The 23,148-nt window shown below is 37.2% G+C and overlaps 1 protein-coding gene across 1 annotated transcript; it reads right to left on the reverse strand.

Annotated features, from left to right (window-relative positions):
- Positions 1 to 1,489: 1,489 nt before the first annotated feature.
- Positions 1,490 to 20,342, reverse strand: LOC131524898 (extracellular calcium-sensing receptor-like). Its single transcript, XM_058752285.1, has 6 exons — positions 20,119 to 20,342; positions 19,591 to 19,879; positions 18,752 to 19,507; positions 18,429 to 18,656; positions 2,542 to 2,665; positions 1,490 to 2,403 (listed from the first exon to the last, which is right to left on the reverse strand). Exons 1-6 carry the CDS (start codon positions 20,325 to 20,327, stop codon positions 1,490 to 1,492), a joined length of 2,520 nt encoding a protein of 839 aa, XP_058608268.1. The 5' UTR covers positions 20,328 to 20,342.
- Between the last annotated feature and the right edge of the window lie 2,806 nt (positions 20,343 to 23,148).

The following is a 23,148-nucleotide window of genomic DNA, read 5'->3' on the forward strand; positions in this document are numbered from 1 at the left end:
GTACCCCCCCAAGTTATATTAAAATGTTTGCTGCAATGTTAAAAAAACAAACAAAAAACATATATTTAGTCATTTAGCAGATGCTTTTATCCAAAGCGTAAAAAAATATGCTTGGATACTATAAAACTGCAATTTTGGGAGAAAAAATGATCACACATACGTCACGTTTTGCTTTAGAAATTATTTATACAGCTATAGACTATATTTCCCCTCACTACTCATATTGTCTAAAGTTAAGAGTATTCAGACTTCATAAATGTCAGGTCAAATCTAATTAATTTAAAGTGAAACTGAAGCCCTTTCTCTTTCAGCATGAATCCAAAAGTTTCTGTATTCGCCACATATTGGATATACTTCACTCAGATTTTCGGCCTAAAACATCATTCACATATAACAGCACAGTGAGGCTGTGGTCACACTGAACAGTACGGATTTTAATGACACTGACAATTATATATTTCAGTGATTTTATCAAGTAAACTACAGCTAGCCAATTTAATAATTTCATAATTGTAATATAATAATAATCCTTATTTTCTATTGACTTTTACTGTTACATCTCATGATTGCAGCAATGTCATGGTCATGTGCTAGCAGTCCAGGCATGAACTATCCATAAACGCATCTTCAGTGTGCTGTAAGCCCAGACACAGAAGACAGCAATCTTGGCCATCATCAGAGGACAGGAAACAGCCATAACCAAGAGGACATGGACAGAGTGGCATCTTTAAAAATCGTAGGCCATCCACAATTTGCTCTTTTAGGGAAACTGCTCTTTCAGTGCTGAAGTTCCCAGAGGAATCATGATGCAAACAAGGGGGGCACGGCTGAATGTGCCTTCTCACCAACAAGAAGAGAGTCCACTATCCACTACCCAATGTTATCCATGCAAGCAACATATTTGTCTTTTATGAATATTGTCATATCACCATCAAAGTATACTTAGAACTTACTTGTGCCATTTGTTGGAAATAACATTTAACATTTTCACACTTCTTCTCAAAATCACAAAGAGAGTCTTTTGACTGACAACAAGTTTCCTGCACAAGATCTACATTTCACCCTTGCACCTTCTCAAACTGTTAATGTTATGGCTTTGATCATTTATAGCATCTGTAGGGATTGTTATCCCCTTCAACTTGATTAGCTAATAAATATAGCTTTTTTTCTCCCATTAAAAAGCTATTTTAATGAAAGGGCCTAGCATCACCATCCTTTTAGAATTTATTGCAAAAACATTCTTTGCTGCTTTCTCTGTAATTTTTCTGTTCCTTATTTGTTTTAATGAAACAATAAAAAAGCATCATAGAGGAGGAACTCCTTTATTTTTCTTATAGGTTTGTTTATACCTGAGTTTTTTCAGGGTCAATCTGGATACATCATGTACAAATGAAGTATGAAAGTACTATGACATTACTTGCATTTACATCAGTTTGTTGAACAATTAAATACCATTACATTTATGATGTTAATAATGTTATTTTCTCTATCAGTAGGATTTGGATGGAACCTTTCCCATCATATGTTGTTTTGTATTTTGTTCAGGCTTAAGCAGGATGATGTAACATTTAGGTGCAAATATGCAGAATAGTAAACCAAAGCTTGAGGCTAAAATAGCAAATATCTCCACAGCTACAGTAAATTTTCCAGGAGAACTGACATAAGATGGTATAAATGTGATCCATACAGCACAGAATATGAGCATACTGAATGTAATGAATTTGGCTTCGTTGAAGTTATCAGGCAGTGTGCGAGCCAGAAAAGCCAGAATGAAGCACAGGACAGCCAATAGGCCAATATAACCCAGAACAGCAGAGAAACCTATTGTAGAACCCAGACTGCACTCAAGAATGATCTTTTCATTATAATATTTCATATTTTTGTATGGAAATGGAGGAGATATTGTCAGCCAAAGCACACAGATAAGAACTTGTATAAGTGTAATGGCAACAACACTGAGTCGTTGTTGTACAGGCCCAAACCATTTCATGACATTACTTCCTGGAAGTGTAGCCTTGAAGGCCATTAACACCACTATTGTTTTCCCCAGAACACAGGAGATACAGAGGACAAAAGTGATCCCAAATGCTGTGTGACGCAACATACATGACCACTCAGTGGGCCGGCCGATGAAAGTAAGTGAACAAAGAAAACACAGAGTCAATGAGAAGAGCAGCAGGAAGCTCAGCTCTGAGTTGTTGGCTTTTACTATGGGGGTGTCCTTATTTCTGTAAAACAGTATGGTCACCAGTGCAGTTAATCCTACTCCAAAGAGTGAGAAAAAGACCAGAACTATACCCATAACTTCTGTGAATGACAAAAACTCTACAGCCTTTAACACACAATTATTTTTCTCAGCATTAGTCCAGTATTCCCCTGGACACTGCTTGCAGTTATTTGAATCTGAAAAGGAAGTTAAGCATTGTAGTTATAAATGAATGAAAAATGGTTTTATTTATGAGCTCCTTTGCTAAGACATTGTTTGCAGAAAGTGTAATTGTAGAGGAAAAACAAGGATCTGCAAGATGAGATAAAGATTACCTGTCTCATTACTGATTTCTCCTTCTGCACATGGAATACAATCATAACAGCAGACTGGTCTTCCTTTCTGTGCAGCCTTCCTAGTGCCTGGAGGACAGCTTTCACTGCACACAGACCTTGGCTTCTACATAGAAATATACATTGTACATAATTATTTAACGGAGTGCCTATTTGTATAAATAGCACACTTTCCTGGCAGAGGCTACAAAAGACACAAATCAGACAACAGGATAGGGCGTAGGATGTAAAGAGTTGTCATGGCATATTTTAACGTGATCAACCTGAGTTTGAATTTGTCTTTTGCTGAATTCATTCTTTTCTCTTTTCCCATCACATATCAGATCGGAAAGACATGTATTTTCAATGAAAATAAAGGAAATATTTGAAAAATGTAAATAAAGTGAGAAACTGATTTTTAGAGATTTTTAATCAGAGTGATACAAGCCTTTGTGACTTGGAACACACACACACACAAATAAATAAATAGAGTGGATGCGAGGAGTTTATGTGGGTGTAATTAACTAAAAAAGTAAGTGTCCCTCGTGGGTTGACTCACATAGGAATGAATGGAATTTACGGAAAAAAGGTGTTTTTTTAAAAGATATTTATTAGTAGTAGTAGTAGTAGTAGTATATGCAAAATCTGACACAATGCAGCAAAGACGCATACCCAAAGGAAAAGCTGACTAACACTCACTCACACACACACACACACACAAGCACACACATGTAGACGTACTCACAGAGAAACACATTATAACATGAATGATGTTAATGCTGGAGAATTACTTTTTTTTTTTTTTTTTTAACTATTTGCATGTTTCCCTTTTTTGTTCAGTTAAGAATCTCCATAGGGATCCTATAGGCCCCTCTAGTGGCACTAACCATACAATGCAATTTTATGTAATTTATTCTCCAATAGCTGGCATCAGAGACACTCTGTGACCCAATCCAAAGTGGATCGGTAGGTTTTTAATAAAAAAGGACTGATTTTATTTATTTATTATAATTTTTTTTTTTTTTTTTGGGTGAAATAATGTAAACAAATTTCTTATTTGCTCATATTTTCTTAAAAATATCCAGAAAAGTATAGAAAGGTAAATAAAATAAAAATCACCAAAACATAATAATAATAATAAATATAGCTGCAAGCAGCAATTACGGGGCCAAGCACTCCAGCGGCAAAATGAGGAGCTAAGCATAGCATGGAGAATCAGACCAAATGCAACAATGAGTACTAAAAGTAATTTTAGGATGATTTTAATTGAAAAGGCTGAAAAATCATAAGTACAACCTCTAGTAATATGACTAATTGGCTGATCACTTTTGACTAACAGGTGGCACTGCAATCCAATCATTTTGGTGTGTTCTGTGTGAGGTGACAATGGCACGCACAAAGTTTGTTGTCATTATGTCAAAGTTTTGCAGAGATATAGCCTCAGAGTCACAAACGGTTGAGGAGGAGTTCGAAAAAGTAGGTTTTCAACATAAATCAAAATGGCAGACAGGAAGTTTGGCTGACTATGGCAACATTGGTGTCACTGTTCTCAGCATGACCCAAATAATCTATTAATACCAGTCTCATTACAATAGGTAAAATTCACAGAAAGCTATTAGCATTTATTTGAAACTTTTGACCACAAGGTAGCACTGTCTCAAAACTTTTTGAGTACTTTCAGGTCATGGTCTTGATGGTACATACAAAGTTTCATAATAGTACACCAGTGCATTCATAAAATATAGCATTTTATATCATAATACTCTATTGTAGTCAATGGCAATTTCATGCTTTGTTCAATTATAGCGCCACCAAGAGGCACAATCCCACCAAATGTTTTATGTGTCCTTAGAGTGTGCCCATACATATGCATGTCAAATTTGGTGAAAATATCTCATTTTGTTTTGGAGTTATAGACATTTTTATATATGAGAAGAGAAAAAATGACTGATTGCTGACTTTGTTTACATTTTTGTGCCACTTACTATCAAAATTTTGGCAATTGGGCATTAGCGAAGTTTACGAATTTCCTACGGAGGTTTCGTGTCGATCGGAGTAACGGTTTCTAAGATATTGGCAACTGTTTTTTAAACGCTAAAGTGCAACGCTGCACAAAACATAAGGCAAAACCTGGCATGCTTGATATTGCTGGACTCGGCAAGGATTCAGTAGTCTAAAAAGGTGACCCCCGTGAAAATAAGTCGACCACACCCAAAGTTATAAGCATGAGAATATTTGGTTTTACCGCTAGGTGGCGCTGGCTCCTTCAGGGCATCGTGCTGATGACACATACCAAGTTTGTAACAATACGTCAATGTGTTCGTAAAAAGTAACATTTTACTACAAAATTCAAAATGGCCAACGCCCAAAATGGATGACATGGAAAATTGGGTGGAGTTAGGGGTAGGTGTAGGGAGGACTTTATTGTCCCAATAGGTGGCATCCATTTAGTAATTTTAAGAAATATGATACTTTGCACTCAATATTTTATTATTACAAACTGTTTTATAATGTACTACAGTACTAAGGTGCAGGCTTTTACACCGAGTATAAATAGCACCTACTAGGGGTAAGCGGGGGACACAAACTATATATCAGTGGCGTTCGGTGGTGTTTTAAAATGAGGAGGCAGTTATATACAGTATATATATATATATATATATATATATATATAAATTCATGTCCTTTTACACTTAATGTTTTTGTATTTTATTAACATTATTTTTATTTTATATTTTTGAATAATAATTATACATTTCATAGTGTTTTTATGCATTTTACATTTATTCCAAAATAATAACAAAAGGCAGTAACAATTTGAACAATATTTTGGAAAGACTTCATTAGTTAGGCTAACATTAGTTAACATGAACAAAGCACAAACAATACTTCTACAGTATTTATTAATCTTAGTTAGATGCTATTTACACAAAGTGCAAATAACTGTAGATTCTATTTACACTATGTTAACATAGCAGGATTTTCTGTTATTTACAGTAGGTGGACAACCAAAATGCCTATTACTGCCGCAGGGTTACGGCGTTAACTGCAAGTCAGTCGCATGTTAAAGTCGTTTACGAAACTACCACCAAATGGCGCAAAGGGACAGATTGCAAACTGACTAATTACGAAATATGAAGAATAAAACAAAATTATTTTGTTTTGTAGCGATGTTCAAATAACGAAATAAAACAACAAAAACATTAAAATATAACATTATAACATCCTCAAATTTACAGTGAGGGTTCATTTCAAAACGTGGGATCGTTGTAGACTACAGCCTATGCATCAAAAAAAAAAAAAAAAGTCTCTTTGCATTTTATGTTTATTAAACAGTAATTATGAAAACCATTCAATTTACACAATTTCCTTATGTTATATTAATATTATTATTAAGGAGCTTTCATTTCAATCTACATGCTAATGAAAGTTTTTGAACTAAAAATCCTGCCCTTGGCCATTGGCTGCACATTTATGAGACTATTGGAGTCGCAATTTACTCTGACTCACACCAAAACATAAATAAATAAATAAATAAATAAACTTGAACAAAATAATCTGTGAGAAATCAAGATTAATGGGCTAAAACTGCGACATGAAAAACGCCTAGAAATACTACAAAAAGTAGGATATTAACTCGGAATGTTTAGATTAGGCCTACGTGGTGTGCATTAGCCTATGGCATAAAAAATAAAACGATTGAAAAGGTGGCTTATTGTTGAGCGTTATAGGCTAGCTAGGCCAACACATATTTTGGCACTCAAATTAATGTCACAATGAAAGGCTTGAAACTTACATTTATTAATTATCTGATGTATTTCAGCAGGTCACACATACTTATTTGTTATCTGGCCTTTTTTTAACACATTTATTCCAGTATACAGAGCCCATGACATGCCGAAAATTATGGACATGAATTAAGAAATTGATCACTTTCTAGGATTCATTCCTTTGTATTTAAAATGTGTTTAAATAATAATTAAACCATATTTTAAATAATAATAATTTCGTATTTTGGCATGCGTGAGATTGGGGGAATCCATAAAATGTAAAAAAAAATAAATAAATTTAAAAAAACGTATTAGACAACACAGTACAAATTAAGAACTGTGTTCTATTAATAATTTTATGTGAGGCTGACAAATAAACGGTACTTATCATCGGTGCTATAGTTTTGCTGTAGGCTATTTATCAAAAGCAGCATCATTGGCAGTCCAGTTCATTATGAAATATATATATATATACTGTATAAAGAGTTTGGTTCCAAAACGCTATCCGTTTTGATTAATTTGAGTAAAAATGTGTTTTCTTTACCAAGAAAGTGGCAAGACGAAAACCACTATTTTCTTTTTCTTTCACATAGCATCTTTAGGTTATAATATCATTAAAAATTCAAAAAAAGATTTTGATTTTCAAAGATTTATTATAAAAACTGATTATTTTCCCCCAAAATGCAATAAATCCATGAGGTTTTTTTTTTTTTTTTTTTTCCAAAAAGCAATAAATCCATTGAATCAATATAAAAGTAATTTTTCATATTGAAACTGTTGAAAATACACAACAAAGTTGATCCACATATGACAGCCTCTGAACTTGGTCAATAGTCTATAATATACCGGCACTGGACTAAAAATAGGTAGGCTACATTCAATCAGTCATCACTCCCAAAATGATTTCAGTGAGTCATCTTGTTAATGCTATAAATTAATTACAACAATAAAAGAAAATCATGAACAAGAACATGAACAACAATATCACACAGACCACCGAAATTCCAAAATGACATTTCCTTTACATTCAAATTCCAAACATGCATTCATCTTTGCCATGTTACATTCATTTAGTTGACTAGTGCTATACGCTGTATTAACAAAAACATTAATGGCATTAATGAAAACACTTACAGTGACAAGCTTCACAATATCGCATTCGATAATCGAATGCGATTCATCTGCGATTATGAACGCGATATTGCATATAACTTCTCAGTGACGGCTCTGTGTATTAAATGCCACACATTTATTTACTAAAAGCACGTGAAGGAGATTTACTGCTGATTACAGAACCTAACACGATGTGCACAACAATCACATGCGATTTATCGTGCAGCCCTTTTTTGTTTGTTTGTTGATCACAAAGTACAAAGTAGCTTAGATGAGGAAAACTAGGATGCCGGGTGTATTCAATTGCCGCCATTGCTGTCTACAGTGCGTGGAATGGTGCGCTGTGATTGGCTGAGAGGATGTATCGCATTCTGCAGAGAAGGGAGACTGGCGTTTGAACATGCTTCTTTGCACTATAATAAACATAAGAATTATCTGCATGATGCCACTGTTATTTTTATTATTGCGAAGTGAGATGAATGAAGAGCACGTTTGTCTTGCGTGCGAAAACACGCAATGGAAAAGGGAAGTTGGTTTATCAAGTTAATCCATCCATAGTCGAGTGGTGGATGGTAACCATGATTTCAGCAACAACAGGTTAAAATCCCGGATTGTTTTTATTTTTTTTTGTTTTTTAATAAATAAAAATAATGTATAAAATGATTAATGCAGATGTGTGCATTCTGCAGTTAGCTGGTTTATGTTACCATTTTTTTTTTCTTTCAGCATGTCCATTTTACACTGAGCAAGTGTGACTGAATTCAGTCCAGCTGGAGGAGGTTGGGGTTTTGGGGGTAGTTTGCTTCGTCGTGGGGGGTTGACATAAAGGTGTGAATCGCTTGCTCCTTCATATGGAGAGTGTCTGAGCGTTTCAAACTTGCAGAGCAGGTTTAGGCAAAGTGTCTGTTTTAGGATAAATGCCTCGTTTGGTTTGGCTTTTGCAATTGACATGCAATGGCATACAGAGTATTATATACAATATAATATGCAGCGTTGCTTGTTTTTTTGTTTTGTTTCTTTGTTTGTTTCCTCAGGAGACGTGGCACCTCTGCTAGAGAGACAAAGAAACTGGCCGAAAGAGACGTGCATCTGCCAGAGAGACAAAAACTTTTGTTCTTAATTTATATGCTGTACTATTTTCAGTTTTGCACCATTTTAATTGTATGAAGCAACGCTGCAGTCGTTTTGGCAATACAAATGTAAAAATATTGCAGTAACAAGAAACTGTCCCGAGACTTCATGTAGGCCTAATCATTTTTAGTTTCATTACTGGGTAATTCCAGCATTATGGCCTGACATTCACAGTCAAAACCTGAAATATAAATTCTCACAGAAGGTATTCATTACCATATATTGAATTATCTCTTTATATTTTTCTAAACCCCTGAAAATAAAGTCCAGACATCACAAAAGTAACTGTCTATGAACGTGTTTTATATTTTAGATTTGGGAAATCTATGGGTTACGGACATGACAAAAAAAGACAGAGGTTTTGGGAGACATTTTTTGGGAGGATTTTGTAGACTTTCTGTGATTTACAATGCACAAACAAGCAACAATATCTGCAGAACGGAGAAGGGTTGAAAATTTTGTTTTTGTGTTTCAGAGGAAAAGCATTATGGATGTGACATTTCTCCGTTATGGAAGTGACCGTTCTGAAAGCAGAATTTATCCGATTAGCCTATGCAAACTTACAAAATGCTTTAAAAACTTTAACAGAGATATCTAGAGGGTATTTAGGGCTGTCCCCGCATAATATTTTTCTAGTATTCAGTTTTTTATATTTTTCTAGTATTTCTAGTAGTATTCGGATGCAGCCATAAATGACCGACTATGTCATTATTCAACTAATCGCACATTTATATTAAATTAAGTCTAATCCATAATGAGCCTTAATATATTCCGTGCTCAAGCAAATGCATTAAGTTTGCCACAAAGCACAGGCAGAAGTATAATAATTATGAAAAAGGAGACATTTTAATTATTTATTAATAAACTGTTTTCTTGTTGGCTGCAAAATGAAATTCACGGTGCTGGCTCTCATCTCCACAGTAGATTGATTGCGCCGGTAGAGATAAATGTAACCTTCACAGATTACATAATCAGGGAGTATTTGCTTTTATTTTGAATTGGTTCATGTAAACGTAGACATTTCAAGCTTTCTGTAGATATATTTCTCATGTATGTGAGGCACCCCAATTATCAGTTATTTCATTATCAGGAAAAAATTCAAGTGATAGCTCGGGCGCCTCCCTGTCATGCATGCGCATTAATTATTTTCTGCGCAAACATGAATAGTAGGCTATAGAGCACATTTATTTCAGGTTACAGTATGGGATCCGCATTAAAGTAAATCTTCATAAGTCTACATCCAAGACAGATGCAGTTATTACCTGTAAATTGAAGGCTATTTGATGTTTTAAAATAATCTAATGGCCGATGCCGCTCCAATTCATTGATCATTAGTTGTTCTTGATCACGATTAAACGGATGTATGACTCTCATAAACCTGTTTTAATAAATCTCCTTTGCATGAAATAATAAAGATACAAAGCAGGTAAAGTTAAATATTATTGTACAAATATTATAAAATGATATAGACTGCGAATAAGATTGCAGTCTCACTCAGCATCATGCGCCGTGCAAATCTTGCACTCTGAAATTTTAACAAATAGGATACGATCCTGCATTTAAATGTGGCTGCAATTTATTCATTTTTTTTTAGTTTTACTCAAATTATATGAAAGCGAGTAAAGAAGGCTCCCTTTAAAATCACTTAAGTCGTCAGTAATTGAAGCTCTTTTTTACATTGTGTGCACTGTGAACTTGAGTTTAGAGGACGCTATATTAATCTGTCCCTTCTTTTCAGTTTCAATGATTTAGCTAAATCATGGTGCGAAATTATACAGTGCCTCACATTTTGCTAAAATAAAGGAAATAATTAATAAAACACGCAACAATGTTCTCTGTAAAAAATAAAGGACAGGTAACGAATAACCAAACAATGTGCGTGACAAAAATGCATGTTGTTTTATTAAAGGAATTTTAAAATATAAAATAAAAATGTACTTGCGACAAATATTAAGTAATGTGAGAATATTGACATTTTGCAAATAAATCCATATTTATTCTATAGCCTAGCCTACTGAAATAGGCTACCACTTTTAATGCTACGATGCAAAGTAAACCAAGTAAAATAATATGAATCATGTGTTATATTATCCGAAAGAAATGGTGGTTTATTTTGCATCGTAGCATTAAAAGTGGTATTACACCATATTTTAGATTTGAAATACTTAACATGTGTACATGTTAAGTATTTCAAATCTAAAATAGGGTATAATACTGTATATCTTAGAGTAAATATAAGCACATGCTCATAGGCTTGACATTTATCCTGCTTGAAACTCACATAACTTCATCAGTACTAAATTTGCATATGTGAATATTAAATATTTTAACTACAGTGTTTTTCTTTCATTTTCCGCCGACTGCAGCCGTCAAATGAAACACATCAGCTAGGCAAAGCTGATGGCTATTTTCGAAAATGTGTTTTGATGCGTTTGCTTGATATCTTGTGGTTAAAGCGCCACTCAGTGGTCAAAGGCTGCAAATGCACTTTGCAGACACGGTGGCGGCGGTAAATGTACACTTTGGTTGACCACCTTATTTAACTCTTTCTGCTCTTCCGGACAAATAAGGATTTTTCAAACTCTGCTGCTCTGTGTTTCATGGAAACCTGGCTAAATGACGCCATTCCGGACAGCGAGTTAAGTCTGCCCGGCTTTCAGTTGATCAGAGCGGACCGCGACGCAGAATCAACAGGGAAATCGTTGATCATCTTTTAATCATTCTCGGGGACTTTAATGAAGCAATTCTCTCCCGTGAACTGCCCAAAGTATATACAGCATATATACAGACAGCATATTACATGTCCCACCAGAGACAGTAATATATTGGGTCACTGTTACACAGCAATAAAAGATGCATATCACTCTGTCCCACAGGCAGCTTTAGGACTCTCTGATCACTGTTTGGTTCATCTTATATCGACCTAAAGGCAGAAACCGAAATCAGCTAAACCTGTATTAAGGACTGTAAAGAGATGGACTAATGAAACAGAGCAGGTTTTACAAGCCTGTTTCGACCTTACTGATTGGAGTGTTTTTGAAGCTGCTGCCAATGATCTGGACGAGCTCACAGAGACTGTAACATCTTATATCAGTTTCTGTGAAGATACGTGCATTCCTACCAGGACTCATCTAACTTACAACAATGGCAAAACGTGATTCACTGCAAAACTCAGACAGCTCTGTCAGGCCAAAGAAGATGCTTACAGGAAGGGAGACAAGTCTTGTATAAACAGGCCAAATACACACTGGAAAAGGAGATCAGAGTGGCAAAGAGGAATTATTTTGAAAAACTAAGAATTCAGTTCACTTCCGGCGACTCAGCATCAGTGTGGAAAGGTCTGAAAGAGATTACCAACTACAAGACACCATCCCCCAGCACTGTGTAGAAACAACAACTGGCAGACTATCTGAATGAGTTCTACTGCAGGTTTGAAAAAACACTCTGGAGAGCTCTGAACAGCTCTCCACCTCTTATGTGAGTATCCTGCTTGTGGACTTCAGCTTGGCCTTTAACACTGTCATTCCAAACCTCCTCCTACCCAAATTCTCATACTCAGCTCTCCATGCCCACCTCCGTCTGTCAGTGGATCACCAGCTTCTTGACAGACAGGCAGCAGCTAGTGAGGATGGGAAAATTCTCATCCAGCACCCGTACGATCAGCACTGGAGCTCCTCAGGGCTGCATTCTCTCCCCACTGCTATTCTCCCTCTACACCAACGACTACACATCTAAAGACCCCTCTGTCAAGCTGATGAAGTTTGCAGATGATACCACACTGATCGGCCTCATTCAGGACAGTGACGAGTCTGCTTACAGACAGGAGGTTAAGGAGCTGGCTGTCTGGTGCAGTCTTAACAACCTGGAGCTCAACACGCTCAAAACAGTGGAGATGATCGTGGACTTCAGGAGAAACCCCCCTGCTCTCCCCCCACTCACCATCATGAACAGCACTGTAACAACAGTGGAGTCATTCAGGTTCCTGGGCACCACCATCTCCCAGGACCTGAAGTGGGACACTCACATTGACTCCATTTTTAAAAAAGCCCAGCAGAGGTTGTACTTCCTTCACCAGCTGAGGAAGTTCAACCTGCCACAGGAGCTGCTGAAACAGTTCTACTCTGCCATCACTGAATCCGTCCTCTGCATTTCAATAACTGTCTGGTTCAGCTCAGCTACCAAATCTGACCTCAGAAGACTACAGAGGGTAGCCCGGACTGCTGAGCGAATTATTGGTACAACCCTCCCTACTCTCCAAGAACTGTACTTATCCAGAGTGAGCAAAAGGGCTGGCAAAATCACTCTGGACCCCTCACATCCAGCACACTCCCTCTTTGAACTGTTGCCATCTGGTCGATGCTACAGAACTCTGAGCACCAGAACGGCCAGGCAAAGGAACACTTTCTTCCCTCAGGCAATCCATCTCATGAACACTTGACAATAATTGTGGAACACTCACTATTTATACACTTATTTATCTAACACGGATACTTAGTCTACATTTCAATTTGCACATAATATACCTGTACATACAATTGTCAATTTGTATATTGTTATTCCCTATTTACTTGTTCTATTTTTTTATTATTATTATTTTATTATCTGTGTTTTTGTTCCGTCACTGTCATTCTGTTGCACTGTGGAAGCTTCTGTCACGAAAACAAATTCCTCGTATGTGTAAACATACCTGGCAATAAAGCTCATTTTGATTCTGATTTTATTACTGTATTAAAAGCTTGCTTTATTATGCAGAGTATTTTGAGAGAAAGATGGACTGGGCAAGTGTGATTACCTGCATCTGATTCAGCATTCATTCTTCAGATCGGTCTTGTAAACATTAGTCAGAATATCTACTGAGGAAAGCGTTGTCTTTGTCGTAATGTTAATATCCTCTCATCTGTTAAGGGTGATTTTGCTGCTCAGTGCATTTGTTTGCTGCGTCAAGCTGTTGTTGAAACTAAAACCGTTTTTAGTGTTTATAACTTTTCAATGTAAAAGTCTTTGCTGCTGACTAAAAACGGTCTCATGTCGCCATCTAATGGCGGGACAGTGCAACTAAAATCACCATCACGAACACGCACAGTTTCTCAATACTAAATACTATTTATTAAATACTATTATTTATATAAAATATTATTTATTGAATAATAATATTTAATAAACAACAACAGCCATCATAAAAGTTGCTAGGCAATTCAGTCAAAAGTACAAAGGCAGTGCTCTGATATACATCATTGAATTTACATAAACATGAGTTTTGCCAAGACTATCTTCTCTGGAATAAATAATAGATTAATCAGACCAAAGAAAGCCATTAGATTTACCCATAGCGAATTATATCTCATGTGTAACCACTACAGACAAATCAGAGCCAGTGGAAAATTCCAGAAGATCTGGCACATGTCCGAAAATGTCGACGCAAATTTTCGAATAGACATTATCTTTATTAACAAACTGCATATTTGAACTATAACAAGTACATTCTCGCCTGAAAACCTATAAAAACTATATTCTGTGACACAAAAACAGTAATATTTATAAAAAGTATACTAGATTTGGGCATGTGCCATGACACTCGCTGTAAGAAGTACAGCAAACAGAGTGATTTGATTACAGACTGTGAAATGGCTGTTGGAGTTCTGATATCACTCTAATATTGCACTCTCATATTCAAGGATCAGAAAGAACTGTATATATATATATATATATATATATATATATACAGTGCTGCTGGTAAGTTTGTGAACCCTTTAGAATTTTCTATATTTCTGCATAAATATGACCCAAAACATAATCAGATTTTCATTTTAATCAGAAGTCCTGAAAGTAGACAAAGAGAACCCAATCAAACAAATGAGTCAAAAATATTTTCTTTGTCATTTATTTATTCAGGAAAATGATCCAATATTGCATATCTGTGAGTAGCAAAAGTATGTGTAACTGCTAATCTCATGGATTAGCAGTTAATTTAAAGGTGAAATTAGAGTCTATCTGTGCAGAGGTGTTTTCAGTCAGTGCAATGACTATCAAATGTCAGTACGTGACCAGTTTTTGTGGAAGTGAATCATGTCACGAACATAGGAGATTACTGAGGACCTCGGAAAAAGAGTTGATGTTGCTAGAAAAGGTTACAAAACCATCTCTAAAGAGTTTGGACTCTACAAATACACAGTCAGACAGATTGTGTACAAATGGAGGAAATTCAAGACCACTGTTACCTTCAACCAACGGTCGACCAACAAAGATCACTCCAAAGAAGAACGTGTAATAGTCTGCGAGGTTGCAAATGTTCCCAGAGAACTTCTAAGCAACTAAAGGCCTTTCTCACATTGGCTAATGTTAATGTTCATGAGCCCACTTTAGGAGAACACTGAGCAACCATTGTGTGCTTGGCATAGTTACAAGAAGAAAGCCACTGTTCACCAAAAAGAAAATTGCTTGCTAAAGATCATGTGGACAAGCCAGAGGAATTCTGAATACCAGCAAATTCTAAAGGAAAACTTCAGGACATCTGTTTAAGAACAGAGTCTCAAGAGAACATGGGTCATGCAGCAAGACAACAACCCCAAGCACACAAGTCATTCTACCAAAGCATGGTTAAAGAAGAACAAAGTTAATGTTTTGGAATGGCTGAGTCAAACTCCAGACCTTAATCCAATTAAAATGTTGTGGAAGGATCTAAACAAGCAGTTCATAGGAGGAAACCTACCAACATCACAGAGTTTCAGTGGTTCTGCACTAAGAATGGGCTAAAACTCCTACATGTTATTGTGCAGGACTGATCAGCATTTACAAGAAACTTTACTTTCAGTTACTGCAGCAAAAGGGGGTCACACCAGATACTGAAAGCAAAGATTCACATTATTTTGCAACACACAGATATGTAACACTCTACCTAGTCTCATGGCATTTACGTACTTGGGTGCACTTTTTAGCGTGACATGAAATACATACCAATAAGTACATATCACTGCAGTTTCCAAAATAAATGAACACTTTCACACATATTTACAGAGTTGCGATTAATAAAGCGTAATTTTCACACAATTACTTGAAGAATATCATGCTATGACTTCAAAACAATATTAATATGCTGGGAGATTTGAAAACTGATGCTTTTGAACGTTAAACATAGCACACATCCAGCTTCATATCTATGGGTTTTCATAGATGATAAGTTTGTTCGGTAGCTCACAGAGTACGGAGACGGATTTAGGAGATGAGAAGCACCGGTTCGAATCCCGTGTAACTACGGTTCGACAAAGCAGTTAAAATATGCGTAAAAGGAAGTTCAAATAGCACAGTTGTATCGGCTAATACGCTTTTATATCAGTTTTGCATTTGTTAACACTATCGGGTAGGTTTACGGCTGGATTTGGTTTAGGGCATATTTCCAACACGATAGAGCATTAACCTTTAGCGGCAGTCCCCGGATATTTGAACTCTGAACCGCCACAATACGTATCTGAAGCAACGTAATAAAAAAAACAGCAATACGTACCAATATCTACGTAATAAAAACGTGCCAGGGTTCACATACCTGTATTGAACCTGTGTTTTAGCGCCACTCTGTGGACATTTCTATTTGAAACTGCGGCGAAACGTACAGCAAGGTACGTAAAACGGTGTCGCACAAAAAGTGCGCAGAGGTACGTATTTTTATGAGACCAGGTTGGTAACACTGGATCATTTTTCTCAATAAATAAATGACAAAGACAATATTTTTTCTCTTACTTGTTTGATTCGATTCTCTTTGTTTACTTTCAGGACTGAAAATCTGATGATGTTTTGGGTCATATTTATGCAGAAATATAGAAAATTCTAAAGGTGTGTGTGTGTGCCAGAATTCAAAAATATTTTTGAAGATTTTAATGACATATCTTGTTTTTACAAGAAAAGATGTTTTAACGAGAAAAGATGTCACAGATGTACATTACATATTGTTATTACGACATCATTGAGTGGAAATAAAAAATAATAATATATATATATATATATGTGTGTGGCAGCAATGCATTACCGCAATGCGTTCTTGTATTATTTCAAGAAATATAAAGCATTTTGGCTCGTCTATGTCTGAACGTTTTTCTTCATCTATAGGGCCCTGCTTGCAATGTTTTCATTATCAATCTCCAAAATTAGTTTATTTTTTAATTCTTTAAAACATCATTATTGTCACGTCCCTGGACTGTCTTGTGTGTGTTTTGCTCCCCATGTGTGCCCTGTGACCTAGTTTCTGTCTCCCCTTGATTGGTTAATTTGATTCCAGGTGTGTCTCCTTTAGTTCCTTGATTGTCCTGTCTTTAAAACCCCAGTCCTTTCAGTTAGTGTTTGTCGGTCTTTGAAAGTCATCCTGAGTGTCAACCCTGCCTGTGATCTGTGTCCCTTTTGGTTATTAAAACTCCCGTGTTGCTAATTCCTCGTCTCCTCGTTCCTGGTTCCCGTGCTCCCCGTGAGAGTGTGACAATTATTGTATGTGAAGTTATTTTATTGACTTGCATATATATATATATATATATATATATATATATATATATATATATATGCGACCCTGGACCACAAAACTAGTCTTAAGTGCCAATTTATGTCAAATTATTTATACATAATCTGAAATAAAAAAGCTGAATAAACAAGCTTTCCATTGATATATGATTTGTTAGGATATGATAATATTTGGCCGAGATACAACTATTTGAAAATCTGGAATCTGAGTGTGCAAAAAAATCGAAATATTGTGAAAATCGCCTTTAAAGATGTCCAAATAAAGTTCTTAGCAATGTATATTAATAATCAAAAATGAAGTTTTGATATACTTACGGTAAGAAATTTACAAAATATCTTCATGGAACATGATCTTTACTAAATATCCTAATGATTTTTGGCATATAAGAAACATTGATAATTTTGACCCATGCAATGTATTTTTGGCTATTGCTACAAATATACCCCAGCGACTTAAGACTGGTTTTGTGGTCCAGGGTCACACACACATATATATATATATATATATATATATATGTTTTTGTTTGTTTGTTTGTTTGTATTTTTTTTATTAGATCAAATAACATTTTGTTACATGCCACATGTGGATTTACACAAACTGAGAAAGTTAAAAAGTGTTAGGTTGTGGCCCATCTCCCCTATTTACACTTATTGCAAAGAAAATGCTGCTATTTTACTAGTGTTTTAGTGTAAACAGGATGTATCGCTATTTGCACTTATTGTAAATAGCATCTATTGCTAAGAAAATATGCTATTTTGCTGCTATAGCATCTAATGTAATGTATGACATATATTGTCCTCTGTCAACAGTGGTATTGCCAAATATGTTACCTGTAAGGCTAAATATAATTTTGACATCATCCACATAAATTCAGTGGATAGATGAAGATACAAGTTTATAACACACATGTAAATATGTTAATCATATCTATATAGGTTTCATACATGTTTTTACTTCTTATGACAATATATTTCATATATGGAAACTTAATATATGTACATATATTAATTACTGTCATTTTGCTCAGAACCTGTTCAGTAATGCTCACTGCTGTTATATTTGTCTGCTTTATAAAGTTATTGTCATGCAAATGTACAGTAATGTTTGTTTTCCAATATGTTCAGTTAATTCTTAGAGATGTCATATTAAGATTTTTTAAACCCACTTGAAATTATATAATACTGAAAGTAAATTAATTGTTTTGTGCATGGGATCCAGATTTGGTCCTGAATTTTAACAACTGGCACTGTTTATTTATTTATTTATTTATTGTTTGTTTGTGTGTTATACTTTGCTTAATTTCTTGCACATACTATAGGTCAGTGCAAGTATTCTGACATATTGTTTTAAATAAACATGCTATTGCCATTTACCTCCAGCTGTCCTCCAGTCCAGATTATGTTTGCAGTGTTGAGTACAAAGCGCTGGTCAGGAGGCAGTGAAGCATCATAGTATCCCACTGGTGTAAATTGGATTGAGCCATCAGAGTCCTTCTGCCAGTTCACAACTTCATATTGGGCTACTGTGGCACCAGTGCTGTCAAACCACACAGGATCTCCCATTTTTACAGTGAAATTTACTCTTCTCAGAGCTTCAACAACCTATGAGAAAAATGTATTTCAAACATTTTCAAACAGAAACCCATCTTTCTCAACCTTGCGGTCTGTCACTCACTTTTTTTGTTTTGTTTTATTACCTGCTGTGGTTGTATTTTCAGGTCATTCTCACAACCTTCCTTTTCTTTACACTTGAGTAGATTGTGTAGTGAATGAGCCACAGCATAAACTGCTTTGTATACATTGCTTGAATATCTTTGTTCAGGCACATCTTCATTGTAGTTTTTAAGTAAAAGCAAATCCTGATATATGTTGCAACTTGATGCATATTGAGAAGAATTTATCTCTGTCCGTGAACATGGAAAAGCTGTTTCCCAGAATGATTTTATAACATAGTCTGAAAAACCTTCAATATTGATTTTTCTCACCGCAAACCCCAGAGACCCTCCAAGAACATGAAAGCTGTTTGGAGTGATCAAACTCTTAGCAGTTATCCATGCCTCCACCCCAATAATTTGGAGGCCTGTAATATTCTCAATACTTAGTTGCTCAAGCAAATTTTCCATTTCTAAACTGGTAAGAAATGCAACAATCACTTTTGCGGTGCTTTTTTTAATAGTCTCAACCACTTTTCGAAGTTTTTCAGGCTCTGTTCGGTAGAATTTCTCAGAGTACTCCACACAAATTCCCTCCTCCTGGGCTGTATTCAGGAATATGGCCATTCCATTGTTTCCATAGTCATTGTCACTGTTCACAGCTCCCACCCAAGACCAGCCAAAGTGCTTGACTATATATGCAAGTGCTCTGCTTTGGTGGTAATCACTAGCAATAGTTCTGAAGAAAGAGGGATAATTTTTCCTGTTACTGAGACATTCACATGTGGCTGAGTGACTTATCTGAAAAAGAAAGAACAGGAAACAGTGATACCAACATCAGTATGGAGACCATTATTAGACTTAGTGTATAGGCAGACCCTCACCACTGGAATTTTAAAAGGTCCTGTAGTTCTGGACAGAATCACTGTGGCTGATGATTCTGTTTCTCCTATGATGGCATGTATAGGATAATGCCCATTGCATGTGTCCTCTGCTGCAAACTCTTGTCCATTCATTAATGCCATAGTTGCACTCATAGAAGACAGTCTTGAACCACAGGTATCATAAATTCGGTAACCAATATAAACATTTGGGAGTAAATGTTTACTTTTGTTAATCTCCTCAATGGCAAAGATCATGGTCTGAGCCATCCGGAAATCTCTTAGATTTACACTGTGAAAACATTTAGGTTAGGTTAGTATCACAAAAAAAAAAAAGTAAAGGCCATCTAAATTGTAAAATTTTACATCTGGTTCATTTGTGAAACATCACGACATTACAGATGTTATGGTATACGTATTTATAAATGTATTTATTGCAGCAAATAAATGATCATATTAAGTGCATCATCTTCTCTGTTTCTTTTTTAAATTTTTCTTTTTTTTTTTTTCAATTAGTTAAATGTAGGAAACCTGGAGCATGATAGCAGCTGAGGTTTTTGTGTAAACTCAAATGAAGGCAATGTCTCTATGCTCCGGATTGGAAAAAGTGCTCCAATTGTTACATCTCCATCTTTGGATATCAGCGGGTAATTAGGGTTTCCCATCATTTGACAAAAAGGCTTTCCTGCTTTTGTATGAAGTTGAATTAATAGCAGGAGTGTGAAAATAAAGAAAAGCATCACAAGGATTGAGCTCAACCGCAGATGTCAAATACAATTGACCAAATACATTATTTTCATTTTTATAGACATAATTAATATGGATGATTGATTATAAACGTAGCCAATGACCTTATAGGGCAGGACATGAGGCAGGTTAAGTGGGGTGGAACTAAGTGGAGTCTATGTAATACGATGGATATATGTTCTCAAACAATCAAATGTAGTAAACTGTAAAACAATATTGAAATAATCGCTTTTGTCTGTGCAATCATATTTGCATTACCTAATATCTCATGAAATGTTTGCATTACCTGACCAGTTTGATACTTCTTAAATATTTTGTTTTAATTTTTTTTTTAACTCCACGTTTCATCAGTTGGTTTGTTTTAACAAGGTTGCTTTATGTACTCCCATTTTTTTTTAATAGTTATTTTTGCATTGTATGCCATTTTCAAATACGTTTAGATACATCTGTAAAAAAAACAAAGGTACATTCTGATTATATTTAGTGCATTGGATACTAACTCATGAACAGAATCATGACGCAATTCTCTCTACCTACTATGTGAGCACTTACTACTGGTCACGAATTGTAGCCCTTGGATTTTTGTCATTCAGAGACAACCTAAGCACTAAACTGTGTCCTACACCGTAGCACAAATATGAACGTATTTTCTAGTCTATGTACATGGGTATTTGGCAGAATACACACATACAAACCTTGTTTTGCTATATCAAGGTTTTAGGTATCAACCCGTTCTCACTAGGGCTGTAAGATTCAGAAATTTTTGGAATCGAGTCGTAGAAAGTATCCTTCTCATAATATGAAGCTTTATTTGTAAAAATGACAATACATTTCTATAGCTATATGATTGATTTTTAAATTGTAATTTTGTCTGCTTTTGCCCGTGAAATTAGTCATAGCTCACTGCTCAGCAAGGACATGCATTTATCGCATGAATTGAACAAGACATGAAGTGTCTAAAATAAATGTGCACAGTTCAGCTGAATGATGAAGTTTACTTTGACTGTATGCTTTGGATAAAATTAACAAACTGTACATTGAAACATATTAACCAGAACATTAACAATAACACTCGTGGTTTATCTGTCAATCAGATGCGCTCTCGGTCACTGATCTATGCTCGAGACGTTTTCTTTTAGAATTATCATTGGCTGATAGAAATAAAAAATAGTATTTTAGATGGAAATAAGATCCTCAATCACGTCATGATCTATTCTATCGTGCAGCGCTCAAAATTGTGGACAACATAAGCCAGTTCCACCGTAAAATAACCCCTAAATATATATATATTTTTTTTAACTGGTTCTGTCACACCCCTGGACTGTTGTGTTGTGTCTTTGCTTCCCATGTGTTCCCTGTGACCCAGTTTCTGTCTCCCTTTGATTGTTTAATTTGATTCCAGGTGTGTCTCCTTAGTTCCTTGATTGTCCTGTCTTTTTAAGCCCTAGTCTGTTCAGTTTGTGTTCGTCGGGTCTACCAGTTACGTTCGTGTGTCATCCCTTGTTCCATGTGTGGATATACCCTGTGTGTTGGAAATAAAAGTCTACTCCGTTTATCCATGGCTCCGTGTTCCTTCCGACAGCGTCCGTGACAGAAGACCCGACCCAATTACAGTAACCACCGTGTTTTCCCCTCCGTTTTGTTTCCGTGTTTAACCCAGTTTGAACATCGCCGTTATCCGAGGATGGCCCTCGAGCGAACTTTATCGCCTTTGTGGAGTGCACACTGGTAAGAAACCGATCTCAGTTCCCCGCCTGTTCCCAGGAGAATCTCGCCAGTGCCACTCTCGACCCAGTGCCCAGCCCACCACCTCCCCGCTGCGCGGAGCGCATGCCTGAGCCCACCGCTGACGGAGAGCCAGAGCCCGCCGTGACTGACAAGCCATCACCGCACGGAGCGATAGAGCTGAGGATCGCCGCAGAACCAGAGCTGCAAATGATGTCAGTCAAGGTGCGTGAGCCGGCAACAACGCCCGCCTTGGGAGAGATCGCCACGGACTGTGTGAGCGCGGAGAGGAGCTCCGCCCCCTGCACCGCAGCTGAAAGTGAGCTGAGTATGGCGCGTGGATTATGCCACCGCGAGGGTCGGAAGGCTCCTGTGCCTGCTCCCCGTAAGCGTCCTCCAGAGTGCCCCCCTGTGTCTGCACCATGAAGGCGCTCCCCAGAGCCCGCGCTACCAGAGCGCCCCCCAGTGCCTGCACCACGAAGGCGCCTTCCTTGCTCCGCGCTTCCAGAGCGCCCCCCAGTGCCTGCGCCACGAAGGCGCCTTCCTTGCTCCGAGCTTCCAGAGTGCCCCCAAGAGTCTCCGCTGGTCCCGTCCAGCTCCGCGCCTCCAGAGCGCCCTCCAGTGGTGGCTCCTGGTCCTGAAGTCTGCCCTGGAAGTCTGGAGGCTTTCAAATGCCCACCCTCCCGCCCACTCCTGCCTCCTCCACCGCTGTCGTATGGCAGCCCCTCTGCTCGCCCTCAGCCCACCATCTGTGCGGTGCGAGCTCGGCGGGACTACCATCCTCCAGCGTTGCCATGGTCGGAGTTTCCCTCGACTCTGCCCCCAGCCTCCGAGGCCCGGACTCCGCCTCGGCCCGTTGACCCGTTGGCTCCACCATGGCTCCTAGCTCCCTTCTCTCCGCCGTGGCCCGGTAGTCCACTAGCTCCACCAGACTCCCTCGTCCTTCCGGCTCCGCCTTGGTCTGGCGTCGACCATCCTGCACCTCGGGACTCCACTCCTCTGGCTTCGCCTCGTCCCTTCGTCCCTCTGGCTCCGTCAGGCTCCTTCATCCCCTCTGTCGCTCCGGCTCCACCGCGGCCTCCCGTATCC

Source organism: Onychostoma macrolepis, chromosome 18 (genome assembly GCF_012432095.1).
Source record: "Onychostoma macrolepis isolate SWU-2019 chromosome 18, ASM1243209v1, whole genome shotgun sequence".
NCBI lineage: Eukaryota > Metazoa > Chordata > Actinopteri > Cypriniformes > Cyprinidae > Onychostoma > Onychostoma macrolepis.

Bases quoted from the DNA above. Each gene is read 5' to 3' on its own strand.
- LOC131524898 (XM_058752285.1), bottom strand. From the start codon at position 20,327: ATGCTTTTCTTTATTTTCACACTCCTGCTATTAATTCAACTTCATACA. The intron at 18,657-18,751 runs GTAATAAAACAA...TTTTTCTCATAG, and splicing joins TGAAAATACAACCACAGCAG to GTTGTTGAAGCTCTGAGAAG. The intron at 2,666-18,428 runs GTAAATGGCAAT...ATTTCTATGTAG, and splicing joins GGACTGGAGGACAGCTGGAG to AAGCCAAGGTCTGTGTGCAG.